The 22,444-nt window shown below is 40.5% G+C and overlaps 1 protein-coding gene across 5 annotated transcripts in view; it reads left to right on the top strand.

The window, feature by feature from the left end:
• Nucleotides 1-22,444, top strand: part of ext2 (exostosin glycosyltransferase 2) — a 155,360-nt gene that overhangs the window by 105,489 nt on the left and 27,427 nt on the right. For all 5 annotated transcript variants that reach the window (XM_073049688.1, XM_073049691.1, XM_073049689.1 and 2 more), the window contains one exon: nucleotides 20,202-20,368. In XM_073049688.1, the coding sequence (XP_072905789.1) occupies nucleotides 20,202-20,368 (167 nt within the window). The remainder of the gene's footprint in view (nucleotides 1-20,201; nucleotides 20,369-22,444) is intronic.

Below are 22,444 nucleotides of genomic sequence, written 5' to 3'. Positions count from 1 at the left end.
CCTATTTGTATTCAATTATATCCACAATTGTTGTTTACAAAAAATGGTGCAATGTCTCAGGTGATTTCCTCAGTGGCTCTTTGCAACAATTTTTCCTTATATATTCACAAAGATCGCTATACAGGAAGAACACTCTCAAGCAGCACCTGTGAAGGAAAAAAATGTAAAGTCAATGTTTTAGATCTGTGAGACCCTGATCTGCTTTTTGTTCCAAATTCCAGCATAGGTAGTCTCTTTTGTTTTCATTTTATATGAGGGTGAAGCTGAGAAAAGCAAACAAAATAATTTGTGATCTTCCATGATGGATGATTACTATAACTTTTTACACACTTTCAGTTTTCATATTTGTGACTCAGCTCTGAGAAATCGATCTGTCATTTTAGTTCCCTGCTTGCCAATAAATTAGTGTCTGCTAGGGGCGTTAATGTGATTGTCTAAGACTTTATTTCTGTTAAGATTTTGCAATTGGTAAATATTTGTTAGGTCCCTAGCACTCTATGTTTTGGTTTTCTTTTCCTCATTTTGAAAGGGCACACCACAACTAACTACTTAAGACCAGAATTAGGCCATTTGGCCCATTGCATCTGCTCTACCATTTCATTATGGTTGATCCAATTTTCCTCTCAGCCCCAATCTCCTGCCTTCTCCCCATATCCCTTCATGCCCTGACCAATCAAGAATCTATCAACCTCTGCCTTAAATATACAGAAAGACTTGGCCTCCACAGCTGCCTATGTCAAAAAATTCCACAGATTCACCACTCTCTGGCTAAAGAAATTATTCCTCATCTCCATTCTAAAAGGACACCCCTCTGTTCTGAGGCCATTCCCTCTGGACTTGGACTCTCCCACCATAGGAAGCAACCTGTTTGCATCCACTCTATCAAGGCTGTTCGCCATTTGTTAGGTTTCAATGAGGTCACCCTCATTCTTCTGAACTCTAGTGAATACAGGCCCAGAGCCATCTGACATTCTTCATATGACAACCCATCTAATCCATTTAATACTTGTTAATCAAGTGCCTTAAAGTCCTGTTAAAATAAAGTGCTAATTAGTTTTAAGGATTTGATACAGATTAATAGACTATAACATTGTAACCATTTATTTTTGTGGTTGCAATTAAATTTAAATTCCAGCTGATAATAACTCAGCCAGTAACAAGTTTCCCTTTGTCCTTTAACTAACAGAATTAACACTCAATATCCTTAAAACAAGAGAATAAATGATTAAACTGGCAGCAGTAGAGAGTCTAGGGAAATACTCCATGCTGACATGGTATATATAATACACATCAGTGTGGCCTGAGAATTCCACTTGAAAGCTTTTTGTTGACTCCTATTGAGTAATTTCGACAAGATTTTTCTATAAATTTAAATGTGCTTCTTACAGTTAATTTATTTTTTTATTAGAGGAACAATGCATAATTTGTTATTTATGCATATAAACCTATCTATAAACCCAAAAGTTGACGAATGACTAATTTATAATGATAATGAATTGTGGTTTGCCTCTCAGGCCATCTTATGTTTTTTAAGCAATTTTAATATATTTAGTATTGGTTTGAGGTTTGCTTTCCTCCAAGTCATGCTGGCAGTTATAAGACAGCCATTAAGTAATGCATATTTTAATTCATTGTACGCCATGTTCTCAGATGTCATCGTCTTTTCTTGTAAAGTTTGTTATGAACATTCAGTTCAGATCAATTCACGTATCTTGACGTCATATAATTCGTTTCACTCACAGTCTGTTTTTGGTCATGCAATGGTGACAGTGGCTTAGAAAAAATTGACCTTTGTTCAAGCCATGGAAGTAATAGCAGTACTCAGCATGTGCATAATCATGAGAAAGGATAAGCTGGCATTGGGAAAGGTACATGAGAATGATTCTGGCAGAGGAGGTACATGAGAATGATTCTGGAAATGAAAGGATTTAGTACATGAGTGTTTGATGGCTCTGGGCCTGTACTTGCTGGAGTTTAGAAGAATAAGGAGGGATTTCATTGAAATCTGGTGGATGTTGAAAGACCTAGATAGTGGATGTGGAGAGGATGTTTCCTATAGTTGAGGAGTCTAAATGGACAGAAGGCACAGCCTCAGATTAGATGGATGTCAATTTAGAACAGAGATGAGAAGGAATGTCTTTAGTCAGAGGTTGTGAATTTGTGAAATTCATTGCCACCGACAGCAGTGGTGACCAAGTCATTGGGTATATTGAAGGATGAGGTTGATAGGTTCTTGATTAGTCAAGGTGTCAAAGGTACGGGGAGTGGGGTGGAGTTAGGAGAATGGAGTTGACAAGAATAATCAACTATGATGGAATGGTGGAGCAGGCTCAGTGGGCCAAATGCCATTGAATGGCATTTGACTCGATGGCATTCATGTTTCAGAAATTTACTTAATATAGGACTTGTGTTAAGTAAGTTTCTGAAATGTGGCTTAGATTTCTTTACTTCTCACCATAAGACATTTATATACAGTCGGTCCTCCTTATCTGCGGGGGTGGGGGCGCTGGGTTGGTTCCAGCACCCCCCACGGATACTAAAAAAACACATGCTCAAGTTGGTGGACTTTAGGACCCACCGGAGCACCAGACCTTATTTAACCTGTCTGAGTGCGGTGGACTTTAGGACCTAGCAGAGCTTGGGACCCACTGCCTAGTGTTTCTGTTCTGGAAAATTATCATGATTCAAAATAAAGTGGAAATAATAAAGCAATCAGAAAGGGATAAAATGCCATCAGTCATTGGAAAAGCGGTAGGCTACAGTCGGTGAACTGTCGGAAAATTTTAAAGGATAAAGTGAGAATAATGGAGCATGTGAAGGCCCTGCCCCAATGAAAGCTACAATTATTATCAAGCAATGCGATGGTTTAATTATTGAAATACATGTTTCTTATGTGTTTTATATGCATAGAAAAGTAAAATATATACAATATACTCCAAACGTTTGACTAACTGATGCTAAATAATACCAGATGTACTTGTTCCGACTTAGAGAACTTCCGTTTTTTTTTCCGATTCCCGATCTGTGGTAACCTATGCACATCCTCCCGTATATTTTAAATCATCTCTAGATTACTTACAATACCTAATACAATGCAAATGCTATGTAAATAGTTATACTGTATTGTTTAAGGAATAATGACAAAAAAAAGAAGTCTGTACATGCTCAAACAATGAGTGCTGGAGAGAGAATTTCCAGGTTTTCCCGATCTGCGGTTGGTTGAATCCGCGCATGCGGAACCCGTGGATAAGTAGGGCAACTGTATATTATCAATATTATCTGTAGATACATAGAAATATGCAAAAGACACCAAACTGTCCAAATACAGAAGTAGTAATAATAAAGAAATGAGTAATAAATATTAATAATGTGATAAAGAGTCCTTGAACATGAGTCCATAGGTATGGGAACAGTTCAGTGCTGTGACGAGTGAAGTTATCCCACAGGTTCAGGAGTCAGGTTGATCAAGGGTAATGACTATTCTTGAACCTAGAAGTGTGGGTTCTGAAGCTCCTGTACCACCTTCCTGATAGAAATGAGAAGAGAGCGTTGATTGGGTAATGGGGATCCTTGATGGTGGATGCTGCTTATCTGCGACTGCACTCAGTGTAGATGTGCACAGTGGTGGGGAGGGTTTTACAAGTGATGGGCTGGGCCGTATCCACTACTTTTTGTAGGATTTTCTGTTGAAGGGCATTGTTGTTTCCATACCAGGCTGTGATGCAGCCAGTTGTTATTCTCTCCACCACACATTTATAGACGCTTATCAAAGTGTTAGATGTCATGCTGAATCTTCGCAAATATCAGAATCGGGTTTAATATCACCAGCATATGTGGTGAAATTTGTTGTAGGTGTTTATATTTTTTTTAAGTTAAAGTAAATAAATTGTGCAAAAATGTTCATGGATTCAAAGTCCATTCAGAAATCTGATGGCAGAGGGGAAGAAAAGATTCCTGACGAAGGGTCTCGGCCTGAAACGTCGACATCGCTTCTCCCTATAAATGCTGCCTAGCCTGCTGTGTTCTACCAGCATTTTGTGTGTGTTGTTCGAATTTCCAGCATCTGCAGATCTCCTCGTGTTTGTTCTTGAATCTTTGAGTGTGTGTGTGTGTTCAGGCTCCTGTACCACCTCTCTGATGGTAGTAGTGAGAACGGACACATCCTGGGTAATGGGGATCCATAATGGTGGATCAGTAAATCATAAACACGAAAAAGTCTGCAGATGCTGGAGATCCAAAGCAACACCCACAGAATACTGGAGGAAGTCAGCAGGAGTGGCAGCATCTACGAAAATGAATAAACAGTCTATGTTTAGGCCAAGACCCTTCTTCAACCTTTTTGAGGCATCACTCCTTGAAGATACCCCGGATGCTGGGGAGGCTAGTGTCCATGATGGAGCCAACTGAATTCACAATTTTATGCAGCTTATATTAATCCTGTGCAGTGCCCCCCCCCCCCCATACCAGACAGTAGAAATTTGTGAGTGCCTTTGGTGACATTGTGGTGAACTGCACATACTTGTCTGGACATGCCCCCCCCGCTGACTGCTCCTGTGGCTCCTCCCACAGACCCCGGTATAAAGGCGATTGGAGACACAGCCCCGGCCTCAGTCTCCAGGATGTAGTGTGGTGGTCATTTGCTACTTGTTCTTTCTTCCAACCAATAAGAGCCTATATCTCGCCTCACGTCTCCAAGAGTTATTGATGGTGCATCAGACAAACCAAATCTTCTCAAGCAATTAATGCAGCCACTGTTATGTCTTCTTTGTAACTGCATTCTAAGGAAGTAGAGGTGCTGTTGTTCTTTCTTCATAATTCCACTTGCCTGCTGAGCCCAGGACAAATCCTCTGGAATGATAACACCAAGGAATTTAAAGTTGCTGGCCCTCTCCACCTCTGATCCCCCGATGAAGATTGGCTTATGGACCTGCGGGTTCCTCCTCTTGCAGTCAATAATCAGCTCCTTGGTCTTGCTGACATTGAGTGAGACATTTTTGTGGCTCCACTCAGCCAGATTTTCAATTTCCCTGTTTAATTCAGCCAGCGACAGTGGAGCATCAGCAAACTTAACTATGGCATTGGAGCTGTGGTTAGCCTCATAGTCATAAGTATAAAGTGAGTAGAGTATTTTTTTCCCATTCTTAAAATTCATTTGTTTGCCCAACCTCTCAATTTCTGGTTATTACAGCGACTCATTGTTTTGACAGTTCTGTGGTTGGTTTTAGTAGTTTCTGATGCAGGGACTTCAGTGGGAGCTTTTTTTTAATTAGCCTAACCACTGCACATATGATGCAGTCAACTGCCTCTTGTTTTTAAAATAATCTACATTTATTTTTTATTTTCCACTGTAGATGGCTGACATTTTAGATTAAAAGAATTTTAATGTCCAGCACCAAAGTCTTTAGAATCTCAGTTTTCTGCCAAGTTGTTGACCTACTTGTTTGTTTCTGGATTGTCTCCTTCAGCGCTGTTCATCATTTTCCTGTAATGTCTCAACCCTCTCCTCTTTGTCTCAAGCCAGGCTTCAAAAACTGATTACTTAATTTCATAACCTGGGTCTGCTTCCAGACGACTTAATTTTGTCAAAAGGATAATTTTAAGGAGACACCAGTGATTTGAAAAATTAATTTGCAATATACAGTAAATCAAAAGAGAATTGAGTGCTGGATCACATACCTTTGTACAGATTCAAGGATTTGATCTCCAACTCTTTACCCGATGCTTTCATAATATCAAGTAATATGTGGCTTTTAGCACTTGATGTATTTCATTTTAAAATTACTTCTCTTGATCTGCTGTGAGCAGTGGATGAGGCTTGCTGCTGTCAGTAAAAAAGGTTCACCTAAAATGCATTTCTTCAACTCTAAGTTGCACTTAAATTTGTTGTTTATTCTTTAAAAAAATGTAATGATTAAGTTCTTAGTGCATTAACAAGTTAAGGCGATAATATCCTCAAAGAGCAAAGCATTATATTACCCTAACAGTACTGAGATATTTGTGACTTTATAATCATTTTGTTTGAGCAATTGACAGTATAATTGTGGTTACTATAATGGATGAGATTAGATCAGATTTCTAGAAGGCTTTTGATAAGATTTGTAGATGAAATTGGTTAATTAGGTTAAAATATATAGAACCAGTGGTAATTTATTGAGCAAACACGAGGAAATCTGCAGATGCTGGAAATTCAAATTCAAACAACACACAAAATGCTGGTGGAACACAGCAGGCCATAGATGCTGCCTGGCCTGCTGTGTTCCACCAGCATTTTGTGTTTAATGTATTGAGCAACCTACACAAATGTTTAGAGTGCTATGACGGTGTAGCGGTTATTGCAATGCTATTACAGTGCAGAGATACAGAGTTCAATTCCAGTGCTGTCTGTAATGAGCTTCTACAGTTTTCCTGTGAATGCGTGATCTTCTGGATGCTCCAGTTTCCTCCCACAGTCTAAAGGCAGGTTAATTGGTCATTGTAAATTGTCCTGTGATTGGGCTAGGTTAACTAAGTGTGTATTTATTTATTTATTAAGATGCAGCTTGGAAGTAGGCCCTCCCAGCCATTCGAACTGTGTCACCTAGCAACCCCCCAACTTAACCTAACCCATTTGCTAGGCAGTGCTGGGTTGCTAGGTGTTGCGGCTGATTGGGCCCAAAGTGCCTGTTGCACGCTGATCTCTAAATAAAACACTGGACAAACGTTTGTTGCTCAAGATTTCTAGCATTAACAGAATCTGTTCATGGTATGGTATTATATTGACGTTGGTAAATTGGTGTATTATTTGTCACGTAATTGAGGTACAATGAAAATTTTTTGTCATCCATACAGTACACTGAAATAGTTCAAGGGAAGATCAGTAACAAAATGCAGAATAGTGTTGCTGCTACAGAGAAAGTGCATGCAGACAATAAGGTACAAGGCCATGAAGATGTAGATTGTGAGGTCAAGATTTCTTATTGCTCATGAAGTATTGGGTAGTCATATAAAAATAGGATATAAGTTGCCTTTGAGCTTGGTATTGCATGATTTAAGTCTTTTGTGTCTTTGAGATAAGGAGAAGAGAGGATGTCTGCAGTGGGAGGAGTCTCCAGAATGGCATTGAACAGAAGTTTTTTAAAATGGCAATAAATAGATCCTATTCAGCTTGACAGTCTGTGCAGTGAGTTACTGCAGGAATTCCACGGGATGAAATGCCTTATTTCCAAACTAGGTTGGATTGTGAAGGTGGAAGAGGTTGTCAGAAGACTTCAAGGTGGTATGGAACAAGCTGAATGAGTGGATAATAAACACAATAGATGAATATAATGAGGTCATCCACTTTAATGGACATATCAGAAAACCAGAGTATTTGTTAAAGCTTCAAAGATGGGGCAATGTTTTTCAAAAGGACTTGGATTTGCTTGTACATGAGTCACTGAAGACCAACATGCAGCAGGTAGTTAGGGCAAATGAGTTAGGAAGTCTCATTTCAATTCAACAAGGTCTTGGTGAGACCACACCTGAAGAATTGCCTCCTTAATTAAGAAGTTGTGTGCAATGGATTCCAGTTATTTGTGCCATCAGTTAATCAAGAGAGCCGCTTATTGGGGGCAACTCTTAAAGAACAAAAATTAATCAAGACAAGATTCCCTTCATTTATTTGCGACATTATACCACTTCATTGGGGCAATGAATGTTACAATGAAGGTGAAGATTTGGAGGATACGATCATTGATATTATTGAATGAAGACAGTCCCTTATCTACCTGAGGTGGCTGCACTGATTTTGTTAATGAAAAAAATGCTGAATTCCTCCATCGATAACAAGTAGGAGCTAATGCAGTTTTATAGTACTGTTGTGGCGACCCACTTTCCATGCAGGCGAACCAGCTCACAAGTAGCTCGCATGCGGGATGAGACTTTGGTAATGCACCTCTGAAGTCATTTCTGCCCGGAGAGGGCAGGAACTAGGGATTAAAAGCCAGCGCTGCGAGGTATTAAATAAACTAGTCTCGAAACATCTTACTGACTGCGTGTTGTTGTTTCCAGCTCTGTATGTAGTACATCGCTACACTGTAATAGTATTGATAGTGTTCTAATTTGTTTTATTTCATGTAAATATATAATTTGTCTCTTTTATACATTTTATGTATTTACATGACACTTTGGATAATTGGGGCAGCCACTTAATTAATCCAAAATATACTGGTCATGAAGTGTCCCAATTAACTGGAATCCAATGCACTTATTTTAAAGGGTGTGTTTCAAAGGGGTTTCACTGGTGTGCTTCCAGAGGTGGTGGGTGCATCCATTGATGAATAATTAAGCAGGCTGGGTCTGTATCCCTTAGAATTTAAAAGAACAAGGGCAGAGCTTATCTCATTGTAACCTGCAAAGTTAGTGAAGTATTTGACAGGCAAATTACAGGGAAAATATTTCCCTTCCACAGGAGTCCAGTATCAGAGGATGCAGTTTAAGATTAAAGGCTAAATTCTCTATGACAGTTAAGAATTTTCTTCATTCAAGGTGGTAAATTGTTGGAATTCTCTACTCCTGATGCTTGTGAATGTTTAGTCATAATGTTCATTCAAAACATAGCTAGATTTCTAATCATAGGTAGAAATGGTGCCAAGTAGATCAGCCATGATCTTAATGAATAACAGGCCAGGTTGGAAGAGCCTTATTGAATGAATGATCTTTATTGTCATTATACATGGATACAATGAAACTCTGTTTTGCTTCCTCTCAGACATTTAATTGAAGCGGTAGATAAAAACAAGACAGTATTAGAAAAACAGTATTAAATAGATAAGTAGCAGAAAATAAGTTACAGCAGCACTAGAATATCACAGTAATGCACAAAGTGCTGTTAGTGCAAGTGTTTGAGTCCTTGTGTGTGCACATGTGTGCTCACAGTTTCAGTCATTGTTCTGTGGGAGTGGTGTGATGGAGGCCACAGCTGTGGGGTAGAAGCTGTTCCTCAGTCTATTTGTTCTGGCTTTTAGTGTCCTGAACCTTTTGCTGGACGGCAGCAGATCAAACAGGGAGTGGCCGGGGTGTGTGGTGTCTCTGGTTATGCTAATTGCTTTCCTCCTGAGTCTGCTGGAATAGATGGTGTCCAGTCCTGGGAGCTCCATCCTGACAATTCACTGGGCCGTCTTCACCGTGTGATGCAGGTCTTGTCGCTCAGCAGCTCAGTTGCTACCTGTTCTGCTATATTAATACAGTGACAGTTAAACAAGGTAATACTGAAGCAGTTGTTAATGTCACACCAATTTTGTTTTCCTTTGCCAGTGTAATCAGTTCTGAATTGCTATGAAATCTCATTAATGTTAATCTTTATTGAATGAGATATAGTATAACTATTGTTAAGTGCAGTCAGCCAAATCACCACAGAGCCAGTTAGAGATCCTGTTAAAAAAAAAATACTTGGTTCCTTCAGGGTAGTTTAAATTCCATGGACTCCATGTGCACAATTTAGTTATTTTGCACTCAGTGGCCACTTTATTAAATACACCTATACACCTCATTATGCAAATATATAATCAGCCAATCACATGGCAGTAACTCAGTGCATAAACGCATGTGGACATGGTCAAGAGGTTCTGTTGTGGTTCAAACTAAACATCAGAATGGGGAAGAAATGTGATCTAAGTGACTTTGACCATGGAATGATTGCTGGTGTCAAAAGGGGTGAGTATCTCAAAGTGTTGATCTGGGATTTTGATGTACAACAGTTTTGAGTTTATAGAGAATGATGCAAGAAACAATAAACATCCAGTTAGCAGCACTTCCATGGACTGAAAAGCCTTGCTGATGAGAGAGGTCAGAGGGGAATGGCCAGACTGTTTCAAGCTGACAGGAAAGTGATCATAACTCAAATAACCACGTTACAACAGTGGTGTGCAGAAGAGCATCTCTGAATGCACACCACTATCGTACCCTGTTCACATCAAACCTTGAAGTGGATGGGCTACAGCAGCAGAAAACCAAACTCTCATTGGCCACTTTATTAGATACAGGGTGTATCTCATAAATGGCCACTGAGTGTATTTTGGCCAATGCCGTAATCCACCCCTGTATTGCCATTGCTTAATTTTGCTTTCTTGCTTAAAAGGTTACAAATATTAGAACTTTTGTTCTGATTTGTTGTTAAAATTACATAACATACATACTCATACAGCTTGATAGTGATAAATAGAAACAATTTAATAGCTTTTAGATACAAGGTTATGACAAATTGGAAGAATAGGCAGAACTGGAAATAAAACTGGGTAACAGTAATAATAAAGCGTACTAGCAGGATTGAGATATTTCCTACCTTTCGTAAATGAGAAGCATAATCAGCTTGAATGGGGGATAAAAAGCAGTAAGGGAAATCATTTATATGTTAGCCCTCTTAAAATATATAGTAGTCTTATTAAAGATTGGACTGAACATATTGGCAATTGAAGATGAGTTCTCTGAATATTTTAAGGACAATTTGCTAGGATTAATTTGAGATTACCTGGTAAAGATTCCTCTGGGGAGAACTGTGCATAATGGAGTTCCACCTTCAATTTTACATTAAGGAACTCAAGATAAAATAAAGGCTTTGAAGTTATATTCATTTGCACAGGTGTGAAGAGAAAGTCGATTGGTGAATTGAAAATCTGAATTATAAATCAAAAACTGAGCAATGGCAAATACTTAGGAAATACTTTATAATTTTTCAATGACACATAATATTGTGAAGCAAGGACTTTACAATAAAATATAGTTTCGCTCATTGTAGACAATGTATATTGGGGATGTTATCTGTTAGAGTAGAAAAGATTATTTCCAATGTGTTGTCTTTATATTGAATATACCTAATTCCTCAGTGTAAAGTTGCTCATTTCCATCAATTATCTTGCCCCTTCCTATCTCAAAATTTCAGTTCAACAGCATTCCAAGAACTGCTTAAACTCTTTAGAGTTTTCCATTCCTTTTGCGTGAGTTGAGGCTTGTGTAATTTAGATACCAGACTCTGAAATTCCCCTTGAAGTAGCTCTGTGTCCTGACAAAAAATAAAATTCTTCTGTTGTCTCTCAAAATTCTGCTTATAACTTAATTTTTGCTCACCAGATCAAATTGTTTAATGCCACTTTTACTATTTGGCATCTTGGGGAGTGTTAGAAGTTCAAATAGTGTTTGGTACTAGCTCTACTGTACTGTTTAGAGAGAAGGTGGATTAACAGTGGTCTGAATAAAAAGGAGCATTATCTTAATTTTGCAGATCCATACAATGAAAATTAGTCTTTTTTTCTTTGGGATTATTAGAGCAGCTGCCGGCAAATGGTTTGCAAAAATCAAATCAAAACTGCAGATGTTAGAAATGTAATACAGAACCAGGAAATGCTACAAACACTCAAGCCAGACAGTATCTGTAGAAACAATTATTATTTCAGATCCAGGATCCTTTGTTAGAATCAGAAAAGAGAAAAAAAAATTAGTAATGAGTAACAGAGAAAGTGGGAATGCATTGATAGAGTTAGGGAATGACTCTCATAGAGTGAGAAAAGATGGCTAAATGTGGCAGATGAGATTGGATTAAATTTATTTGTGTTTCTTTGTGCAAATAGGCCATGCCCAGAGCCAGACTGTGAAAATGATAGTTAGAAATCGACAATTTTGATACAGAAAGAAAGAAATAGAACCATGCACGGTTCTTGAGGTCACTGAGGCAGCCTGTTGTATTGTGACCAGTGAAAAGCTACATGCAAGTATTTATAAGACCATAAGATATAAGAGCAGAATTAGGCCGTTCAGCCCACCATTTCATCATGGCTGATCCCAGATCCCATTCAACCCCATACACCTACCCTCTCACCCAACCAATCATGAAACTATCAACTTCCACTTTGAATATACCCATGGATTTGGCCTCCACCGTAGTCTGTGGCAGAACATTCCACAGATTCACCATTCTTTGACAAAAAAAAATTCCTCCTTCCTTCTGTTTTAAAAGGTTGCCCCTCAATTTTGAGGCTGTGCCCTTTAGTTCTGGATACCCTCACTAGAGGAAACATCCTCTCTTCATTCACCTTATCTAGTCCTTTCAGCATTTAGAAGGTTTCAATGAGCCCCCTCCCATCACCCCACCTCCCACGTTCTTCTAAATTCCAGTGAGTTCAGGCCTTAAGCTGCCAAATGCTTCTCTTGTTAACCTCTCCATTCCTAGAATTTTTATGGATTAAAAGAATTCTTAAAACCGTATTGATCAGTTTGTTAATTAAAAGCATGTGATGTTTTGGCGATCCTAATTTTCATTTTAATATTGTAGATTGTGTCGAAGCAGTCTGCCAGTAATTTAGTTGAGAGCAGGAAATTATATTTTTGCATGTGGCCTCCCTGCTGCCAGGGTGGTTGGTGTTACAGTTCAGAATGAGCTGTGCTCCTGGTTAGATCTTTAACCCATCGAGCTGCCATCATTGGGCCCCAGTGATAAGTGTAGCCGTTAGTGTAAGCATAATGACTTTAGTTGGGATATTATGTTGAAATTATATAAGATGTTGGTGAGGCCTAATTTTGGAGTATTGTGTGCAGTGTTTGTCACTTACCTACTGGAAAGATATCAATAAGATTGAAAGAGTGCAGAGAAATTTTACAAGATGTTGCTGGGATTTGAGGCCCTGTAATATGGGGGGAAAGTTGAATCGATTAGGACCTTTATTCTCTCGAGCACAGGAGAATAAGAGAACATTTGATAGAGGTATACAGCATTGAGGGGTATCCAAACTCTCAGCCAGAACAAAGATAGCAGTGTACAACGCTTGTGTCATCAGCATACTGCTGTACGGCAGCAAGACCTAGACCACATATGCTAAACGAGAGAATGCTCAATAGCTTCCATTTAAGGTGCCTTCATCACATCTTGGGTGTCTCCAGGAGAGAAAGAGTACCTGATACTGAGATTCTCTTTGGTGCCAGCCTCCCTAGCATGGACAGCCTGCTCAGGCAGCGTAGGCTGCGCTGGCTCAGCCACATTCGCAGCATGCAAGATGATGGCATCCCAAAAGACATCTCTACAGTAAGCTGGCTTCAGGCAAGAGAACAGCTGGCTGCTCATAACTTCACTATGGGGATATCTGCAAACAGGACATGAAGGCACTGCCCATCAACTGAGTCCTGGGAGCAACTTGCAGCTAACCGAACCAAGTGGAGAGGCACCCTCAAATAACACCTTAATTCAGGTGAAGAAGATCTCCTGAAAGTGTCAGAATACAAACAGGCCCATCAAAGGAATGCTGCAGCTCCATCAGAGCTGAGACCACTTATAGATGCGATCTTTGCAACGGAGACCGCCACTCTCGCATTGGTCTCATCGGCCACAGACCAACAACGTAGACAGCTCGGGTGCAACATCCATTGTTGACCTCGATCAGCGGAGGACCACCGTAGATTAAGTAAATGTGAGCAGGCTTTTTCCACCAAGATTAGGTGAGACTAGAGCGAGAGATCATGGGTTAAGTACTTAAGGGGAACATGAGGGGGAACTTCACTCAGAGGGTGGTGAGAATGTGGAACAAGGTGCCAGCAGAAGTGGTGAATGCAGATTTCATTTAAACATTTAAGAAAATTTTGGATAGGTACATGAATAAGAGAAGCATGGAGGACTATGGTCTGGGTGCAGGTCTGTAGGACTAGACAGAATAATAGTTCAGCACAGATTAGATAGACTGAAGGACCTGTTTCTGTGCTGTAGTATTCTGTGACTCTGTGATTTTGATCCAACTCAGGAGATGCATAATATCATTCATTATGCCTATTGGTGTTTGAATTTTCCACACTTCTAGTTCCTATATTTTGACTGCTCTAACAGGAAGTATGGCAGCACTGAATCCCAATAAAACTCTGGTTGCAGGAGGGTACTCAGTTGTAAGCTCCAGAAAATGTTCATGAAGTCTGAGTTCCAATGCCATGTTTAGGGACAAGTAAAAGAACCCAGCTAGGTTTGTATTTGAAGTATGAAATAGAACATTCATTTAGCAAAACATCTTGTTGCTGGACTAGCCCAACAGCTGGTAGGATATGCCCTAGTGATGTAGATCCTATTGGTGCAAGCCTTTCAATGTGCTCAAAATCAGACTATATAACATTATGTATATAATAAATAGAATTCACCACAATCATGTGTGTGGCCTAGAGGCTACAGCCAGGATGCAGCATCCATCTCTTGACAGAATTCTGCCTTGTTAATTCTCCCTCAGACTCAGCAGAAAGCAACTGATTGGGCAGTCGAGGTCAGGTGACCAAACAGTTTGAAAAGCTCAAACAAATAAATAGAGAGTTAGCTCAAGCAGAGTGGCCAGTGAGTGAGTGGGCCAGTGAAGGAGTGGAGATTTGAGGCTTTGACTCGAGAGGCTTCGACGAGAAGAGGCGGAGGACGAGCTTGTTCCCAGTTAGTCTTTACAATGCCTCCTGAGACTGTGATGTTCCTCTCCTGTGAGATATGGCAGTCTTGGGGGAGCTCCCTTCTCCCGCAGAGTCACATCTGCCAGAAGTGCTTGCGGCTGGGTGATCTGGAAGACCGTGTGAGGAATCTGGAGCAGCAACTGGATGACCTTCGACTCATATGGGAGAATGAGGCAGTCATAGATGAGAGCTACAGGGAGGTAGTCACACCTAGGCAGCCGGAAGCAGGTCGTTGGGTGACATTCCGAGGGGGGAAAGCGAAGGAGAGTAGACAGGTAGTGCAGAGCACCCCTGTAGCCATTCCCCTGAATAATAAATTTACCGTCCTGGATGCTGTTGGCGAGGACAACCGACCAGGTGTGAGCCACGGTGGCAGGGCCTCTGGCACTGAGTCTGACCCTGTGGTGCAGAAGGATAGAACGGAGAAGAGGAGAGCTGTCGTCTTTGGAGACTCTATAGTTAGGGGAGCAGACAGGAGATTTTGTGGACGTGAGAAGGACACCCGCATGGTTTGTTGCCTCCCGGGTGCCAGGGTCCGGAATGTCTCCGACTGGGTGCATGACATCCTGGTACAAGAGGGAAAGCAACCAGAAGTCATGATACATGTTGGAACCAACGACGTAGGCAGGAAGAGGGATGAGGTCCTAAAGTGTGAGTTTCAGGAACTAGGCAGAAGGCTGAAGAACAGGACCTCAAGGGTGGCGTTCTCAGGATTGCTGCCAGTACTACATGATAGTGATGGTAAGAATTGGAGAAGATGGCAGTTGAATGCGTGGCTGAGGAGTTGGTGCAGGGGGCAGGGTTTTAGATTTTTGGACCATTGGGATCTCTTCTGGGGAAGGTGGGACCTGTACAGATTGGATAGGTTGCACCTGAACTTAAGGGGGAGCAATATCCTTGCTGGTAGGTTTGCTAGCAGTGTTTAAACTAATTTGCAAGGGGGATGGGACCCAGAGCAATAGAGCAGTGAAAGAAGTGCATGGAGTAAAGCCAGATCTAACATAGAGAGGCTTTGAGGAAAGAGAAAGTGAATAAAGGGTGTAAAGGTAGTAAGGTAGAAGGGCTAAAGTGTGTGTACTTCAATGCAAGAAGCATTAGGAACAAAGATGATGAACTGAGAGCCTGGATGCATACATGGAATTATGATGTAGTGGCCATTACGGAGACTTGGCTGGCACCAGGGCAGGAATGGATTCTCAATATTCCTGGATTTCAGTGCTTTAAAAGGGATAGAGAGGGGGGGAAAGGGGAGGAGGAGTGGCATTACTGGTCAGGGATACTATTACAGCTGCAGAAAGGGTGGGTAATGTAGTAGGATTCTCTTTTGAGTCAGTATGGGTGGAAGTCAGGAACAGGAAGGGAGCAGTTACTCTACTGGGAGTATTCTATAGGCCCCCTGGTAGTAGCAGAGATACCGAGGAGCAGATTGGGAAACAGATTTTGGAAAGGTGCTAAACTAACAGGGTTGTTATCATGGGTGACTTTAACTTCCCTAACATTGATTGACACTTGATTAGTTCCAAGGGTTTAGATGGGGCAGAGTTTGTTAAGTGTTTCCAGGATGGATTCCTGTCACAGTATGTTGACAGGCTGACTAGGGAGAATGCCATACTAGATCTACTTTGTAGTATTAGGTAACGAACCAGGTCAGGTCACAGATCTGTCAGTGGGTGAGCATCTGGGGGACAGTGATCACCGCTCCCTGACCTTTAGCATTATCATGGAAAAGGATAGAATCAGAGAGGACAGGAACATTTTTAATTGGGGAAGGGCAAATTATGAGGCTATAAGGCTAGAACTTGCGGGTGTGAATTGGGATGATGTTTTTGCAGGGAAGTGTACTATGGACATGTGGTCGATGTTTAAGGATCTCTTGCAGGATGTTAGGGATAAATTTGTCCTGGTGAGGAAGATAAAGAACGGTAGGGTGAAGGAACCATGGGTGACAAGTGAAGTGGAAAATCTAGTCAGGTGGAAGAAGGCAGCATACATGAGGTTTAGGAAGCAAGAATCAGATGGGTCTATTGAGGAATATAGGGTAGCAAGAAAGGAGCTTAAGAAGGGGCTGAGAAGAGCGAGAAGGGGGCATGAGAAGGCCTTGGCGAGTAGGGTAAAGAAAAACCCCAAGGCATTCTTCAATTATGTGAAGAACAAAAGGATGACAGGAGTGAAGGTAGGACCGATTAGAGATAAAAGTGGGAAGATGTGCCTGGAGGCTGTGGAAGTGCGCGAGGTCCTCAATTAATACTTCTCTTCGGTATTCACCAATGAGAGGGAACGATGACGGTGAGGACAATATGAGTGAGGTTGATGTTCTGGAGCATGTTGATATTAAGGAAGAGGAGGTGTTGGAGTTGTTAAAATACACTAGGACGGATAAGTCCCCAGGGCCTGACGGAATATTCCCCAGGCTGTTCCATGAGGCAAGGGAAGAGATTGCTGAACCTCTGGCTAGGATCTTTATGTCCTTGTTGTCCACGGGAATGGTACCGGAGGATTGGAGGGAGGTGAATGGTGTCCCCTTGTTCAAAAACGGTAGTAGGGATAGTCCAGGTAATTATAGACCAGTGAGCCTTACGTCTGTTGTGGGAAAGCTGTTGGAAAAGATTCTTAGAGATAGAAACTATGAGCATTTAGAGAATCATGGTCTGATCAGGGACAGTCAGCATGGCTTTGTGAAGGGCAGATTGTGCCTAACAAGCCTGATAGAGTTCTTTGAGGAGGTGACCAGGCATATAGATGAGGGTAGTGCAGTGGATGTGATCTACATGGATTTTAGTAAGGCATTTGACAAGGTTCCACGCGGTAGGCTTATTCAGAAAGTCAGAAGTCATGGGATCCAGGGAAGTTTGGCCAGGTGGATTCAGAATTGGCTTGCCTGCAGAAGGCAGAGGGTTGTGGTGGAGGGAGTACATTCAGATTGCAGGGTTGTGACTAGTGTTGTCTCACAAGGATCTGTTCTGGGACCTCTACTTTTTGTGATTTTTATTAACAACCTGGATGTGGGGGTAGAAGGGTGGGTTGGCAAGTTTGCTGAGGACACAAAGGTTGATGGTGTTGTAGATAGTGTAGAGGATTGTCGAAGATTGCCCAGAGACATTGATAGGATGCAGAAGTGGTCTGAGAAGTGGCAGATGGAGTTCAACCTGGAGAAGTGTGAGGTGGTACACTTTGGAAGGACAAATTCCAAGGCAGAGTACAAAGTAAATGGCAGGATACTTGGTAGTGTGGAGGAGCAGAGGTATCTGGGAGTACATGTCCACAGATCCTTGAAAGTTGCCTCACAGGTAGATAGGGTAGTAAAGAAAGCTTATGGGGTGTTAGCTTTCATAAATTGAGGGATAGAGTTTATGAGACACGATGTAATGATGCAGCTCTATAAAATTCTAGTTAGGCCACACTTGGAGTACTGTGACCAGTTCTGGTTGCCTCAGTATAGGAAGGATGTGGAAGCATTGGAAAGGGTACAGAGGAGATTTACCAGGATGCTGCCTGGTTTAGAGAGTATGGATTAAGGGAGCTAGGGCTTTACTCTTTGGAGAGAAGGAGGATGAGAGGAGACATGATAGAGGTGTACAAGATACTAAGAGGCATAGACAGAATGGACAGCCAGCGCCTCTTCCCCAGGGCAGCACTGCTCAGTACAAGAGGACATGGCTTTAAGTTAAGGGGAGGGGGATATTAGAGGAAGATTTTTCACTCAGAGTGGTTGGTACGTGGAATGCACTGCCCGAGTCAGTGGTGGAGGCAGATACACTAGTGAAGTTTAAGAGAGTACTAGACAGGTATATGGGGGAATAGAAGGTGGGGGGTTATATGGGAGGCAGGGTTTGAGGATCGGCACAACATTGTGGGCTGAAGATGTGCTGTACTATTCTATGTTTGTGCAAAAGGTGTGAAGAAAAATATGTGGATGTTTGAACTATTTGATATCCAACAGCAGATAACCTAGGCTGTGACCTTACAGTACTAGGGTTCCATGGGCTGTTCCATATGGAGTGAGCAAGCAATCCATGGCATTGTGCTGATTACTGAAGTCTAACATTTGGTGGTTGTTGAACATGATAAATCCTACATAAAGGATCTATTGTTGAAAACTCTATCTTTAGACTATCATAGAATGTTTTTGTTATATATTTAATATTAGTATTTTTGTCATTTAACAAAGTTTGTATTATACGTGTCAAAAATTTATCGATTCAAATGATGTTGGCCGCAATGTAGCTACATGATTGTAAATTATGTAGATTATCCACATATGTACAAACGCATTTGATTAAAAATCAAAAGTTTATCAACAGTAATCTTTTTGGAGTGTAAGGATATATAGCGATAAAATGCTAAGTGTGTGCAAAGCAAATAAAGAAACACTCCTGTTGTGAAAAAGGCCATTGAACATATTTCAGCCTGGGGTCCTATGACTTTCCTTTATTCAAAATAGCTCTGAAAGAGCTTTTACACACTATTCCTAGGCAAAAAGCCATTGCAGGAAATGAGCCTAGAACTTGAAGGTAAACTGTACAGTAGTTGCCACTTGTGTCCAAACTAAAGAGGTGCAGTCCCTTCAGAAAATTTTTATTTACATTCACTGGTGTTTATGGGCATCAGAGCAAGAATCACCAAGGTTTTAATTTATGTGCTGAAGTTACCATTTTGAATGCACAGAGAGGAATAAGAGTGGGAATAAAAAGGGCCTTTTCTGGTTGCCTGCTGGTGTCTGGTAGTATTCCACAGGGATTGGTGTTGGAACTACCGTTGTTTCACATTAAAAATCGGTGACTTGAATGATGGAAATGACGGCTTTGTGCCCCAGTTTGCAGATGATACAATGAAAGATGGAAGGACAGGTGGTGTTGAGGAAGCAGGGAGTCTGCAAAGGGGCTTGAACAGATTAGGAGTATGGGCAAAGAAGTGGCAGATGGTATATCGTGTAGGGAAGTGTGCTGTTATGCACTTTGGTAGAAAGATTAAAGGCATAGACTATTTTCTCAATGGGGAGAAATGTCAGCAATCAGAGGTGCAAAGTAATCTGCGAGTCTTTGTTCAGGATTCCCCACAGGTTAACTTGCAACTTGAGTCGGTGATGAGGAAGGCAAATGCAATGAGCATTCATTTTAAGAGGACTAAGATATAAGAGCACTTTATAAGTCATTGTGCAGACAGCTCTTGGAGTATTACTAGTGGTTTTGGGCCCCTTGACCAAGAAAGGATATGCTGGCATTGGAGGGAGTTCAGAGGAGGTTCACAAAAATTATCCCAGGAATGAAATAGTTTATGTATGAATAGCATTTGATGACTCTAGGCATGTTTAAAAGAATGAGATAGGATCTCATTGAAACGTATCAAATATTGAAAGGCCTAGACAGAGTGGGTGTGGAGAGCATTTTCCCTATAGTGGGGGAGGCTAGGATCAGAGGAACATCCTCTGGATATGAGGACATCACTTTAGAGCAGAGATGAAGAGTAATTTCTTTAACCAGAGGGTGGTGAATCTGTGGAATTCATTGCCACAGACAGCTATGGAGGCAGAGTCATTGGGTATATTTAAAATGGAGTAAAGACATCAAAGGTTGCAGTGAGAAGGCAGGATAGTGGGCTTGTAAGGGAGAATAATTAATGAACTGGTAGAACAGACTTGATGGGTTGAATTGCCTAATTCTGCTCCTTTTCTTGCTGGCTTATGGAATGGTGGGAGGGATGATTATGCCCATATTGCAAAAAGAGATGGGTAATTTGTTTTACATTTATATGAGAAACTACAGTAACAACATTAACTTTTCTTCCAGAGTCAGCATGGCCCAAGATTGGAGTACCTCTCAAAGTTGTTAGGACTAAAGAAAACAAGTTGAGTAACAGATTCTTTCCTTATGATGAAATTGAAACGGAAGCTGTTCTGGCAATTGATGATGATATCATCATGTTGACATCAGATGAATTGCAGTTTGGTTACGAGGTAAGACTTTTCACTCTATCCACTACTTTGGTTCAGATATATTTTAAAAAATCAAACAGATATCTTGTTTTGGCATGTCTTGGTATCACATATAGAATTGTGGTTCCCACATCATGTATTCATACACAAGTAACAAATGTAAGAGGGAGCTTCTTTATGCACCGATTTATGACTCTAATCTTCTGGTGTTATTTATTCCATTTACCAAAACAAAACCACTCGGAAATGGCTATGATTACAGTATTTGATCCATGCGCCTTTGTTTCTGAAAAGATTGGTCAACTTAGCCATTTCGTTCACAAGTGTGAGTGAGTTGTTACCTTTTACCAGATATGCGGAATGTTTAAATATTATTGCAAAAAATGTTTGCCACTTTCCTATAGCTAAACATACATTCTGATCCAAATACACATTAACCCTTCATTATAAAATGAAAATGGCACTGGAAGAATATAGCTGCTAAGCTTCTGAAGGACGTGGATGAGCAAAAATAGTGCTGTATTGAGAAATGAGCAGAGTGGTTCCACTCTTGGCTTTGTGCTGAACAACCAGTAGGTGGGAGGTGGGGAATTTGGCCACAGAGTGCTGTGAAGACCAAGGGCGTATTTAAGGCAGAGGTTGATAGGTTCTTGATTGATAAGGGAGTTGAGGGTTACAGGGAGAATGTTGGATCATAGGGCTGAAAAATTAATCAGTCATAACTGAATGGCTCTGTTTCAGAACAGCACAGACTTGATGGGCTAAATGGCCTAATTCTGCTCCTAATTCTTAAGAGACTTCCTTTAATTAATGCCAAGGCGATTTCCAGCTTAGGATGTTATTCAAGGGGATAAAAGAGAGAGTTAAGTACATGAGTATATAGAATTGTAGAGTTTAGAGAAGAAAAGCTCAAGCTGGAATAAATTGAAAATTGCACTTTACTTGAATCACAATGTAATCTGAAGCTTCACCAATCACTGGAAATTAAATCAGCTTTAGATGGACACAATTCAGTATCTAAAATAGTTGCAGACTTCCTCATTCTAAATGAATGATGATTTCAGTAACCTAATGAGCAATTATCCTCCAAGCCCACTACAGATCAACTTAATTGCAAAAAACCCAACATGTGGTTAAAGAATGGGATTTTTAGCATTGAGGGGAATGTGTTAATTTTTAAATGATGGAGAATTAGTTGATATATGAAATTAAGTAAATTAGCTCATTTTATAAGTATTTAAAATAATTTACCTTGTAAGAAATAAGGGAATTAGATTCTTAAGAAAATCCATCATTCCACATAATAGTCTTAGTTTGGATAAAAAGCAAGGGCCAATTAGAGGGATAGGAAGAGAATGAATGAGTAGAATGACGGAAGGAGGGAGATAGGAAATGAAAATGAACTTTAGGGTAAAGAGACAATAGAAAGGAAATATTCATAGGGAGGAGTGATGGTGGAGGAGGTATTTTGAAAATGACGACAAAATGGACATCTTGTTAAGGTTTCACCATTCTGAAAATTGTGCATGGTCAGTGAATTGTGAAGTATAGGGAAAATGCTTGTTTTTATTAGGTATGAGAAACTATGTTCTTGTTCCTTCCATATACAGGTTTAAAAGCTGCATTTAGGTATTGCAGTTCTCTGCTGACATCCCTTTAAGGAGTAAATTTATGTTTCTGAAGGATCATTCAATAAGATGGCATTCAGCTGAGATGCCATATTTGTCATTTTATTAGAGCTTTTTTATGTTGTCATGTCACCTTGAGAATCAGGGAACATAGTCTCGGTTATATTTAACATACATGTTTTAGTGATTTACTAAGAAGCTGAGTTTCAAATCTGATTGAGTCGGGAGGAGTGCCTTGTTATATCAATAATAGCTCTGTAGCTCTGTTACTTTTCAAAGGAGAAAAGAAAATTAATTCAATCCAACATGTAGGCAGTTACAAATGCCAAGATTTTAAGCAGAATTTCTTAATGAAAAGTAGCAGAAAAGCATTTAAAATTACATCATTTTAAATACAGAATCCTGGCACAACTTGTAAAATGGTTTTCATTTCAAAATTGGAGGTAATTTAGGAGCTAACTAAATTGTT

Source organism: Hemitrygon akajei, chromosome 6, assembly GCF_048418815.1.
Source record: "Hemitrygon akajei chromosome 6, sHemAka1.3, whole genome shotgun sequence".
NCBI lineage: Eukaryota > Metazoa > Chordata > Chondrichthyes > Myliobatiformes > Dasyatidae > Hemitrygon > Hemitrygon akajei.
This window is presented reverse-complemented; position numbering and strand designations above follow the sequence as displayed.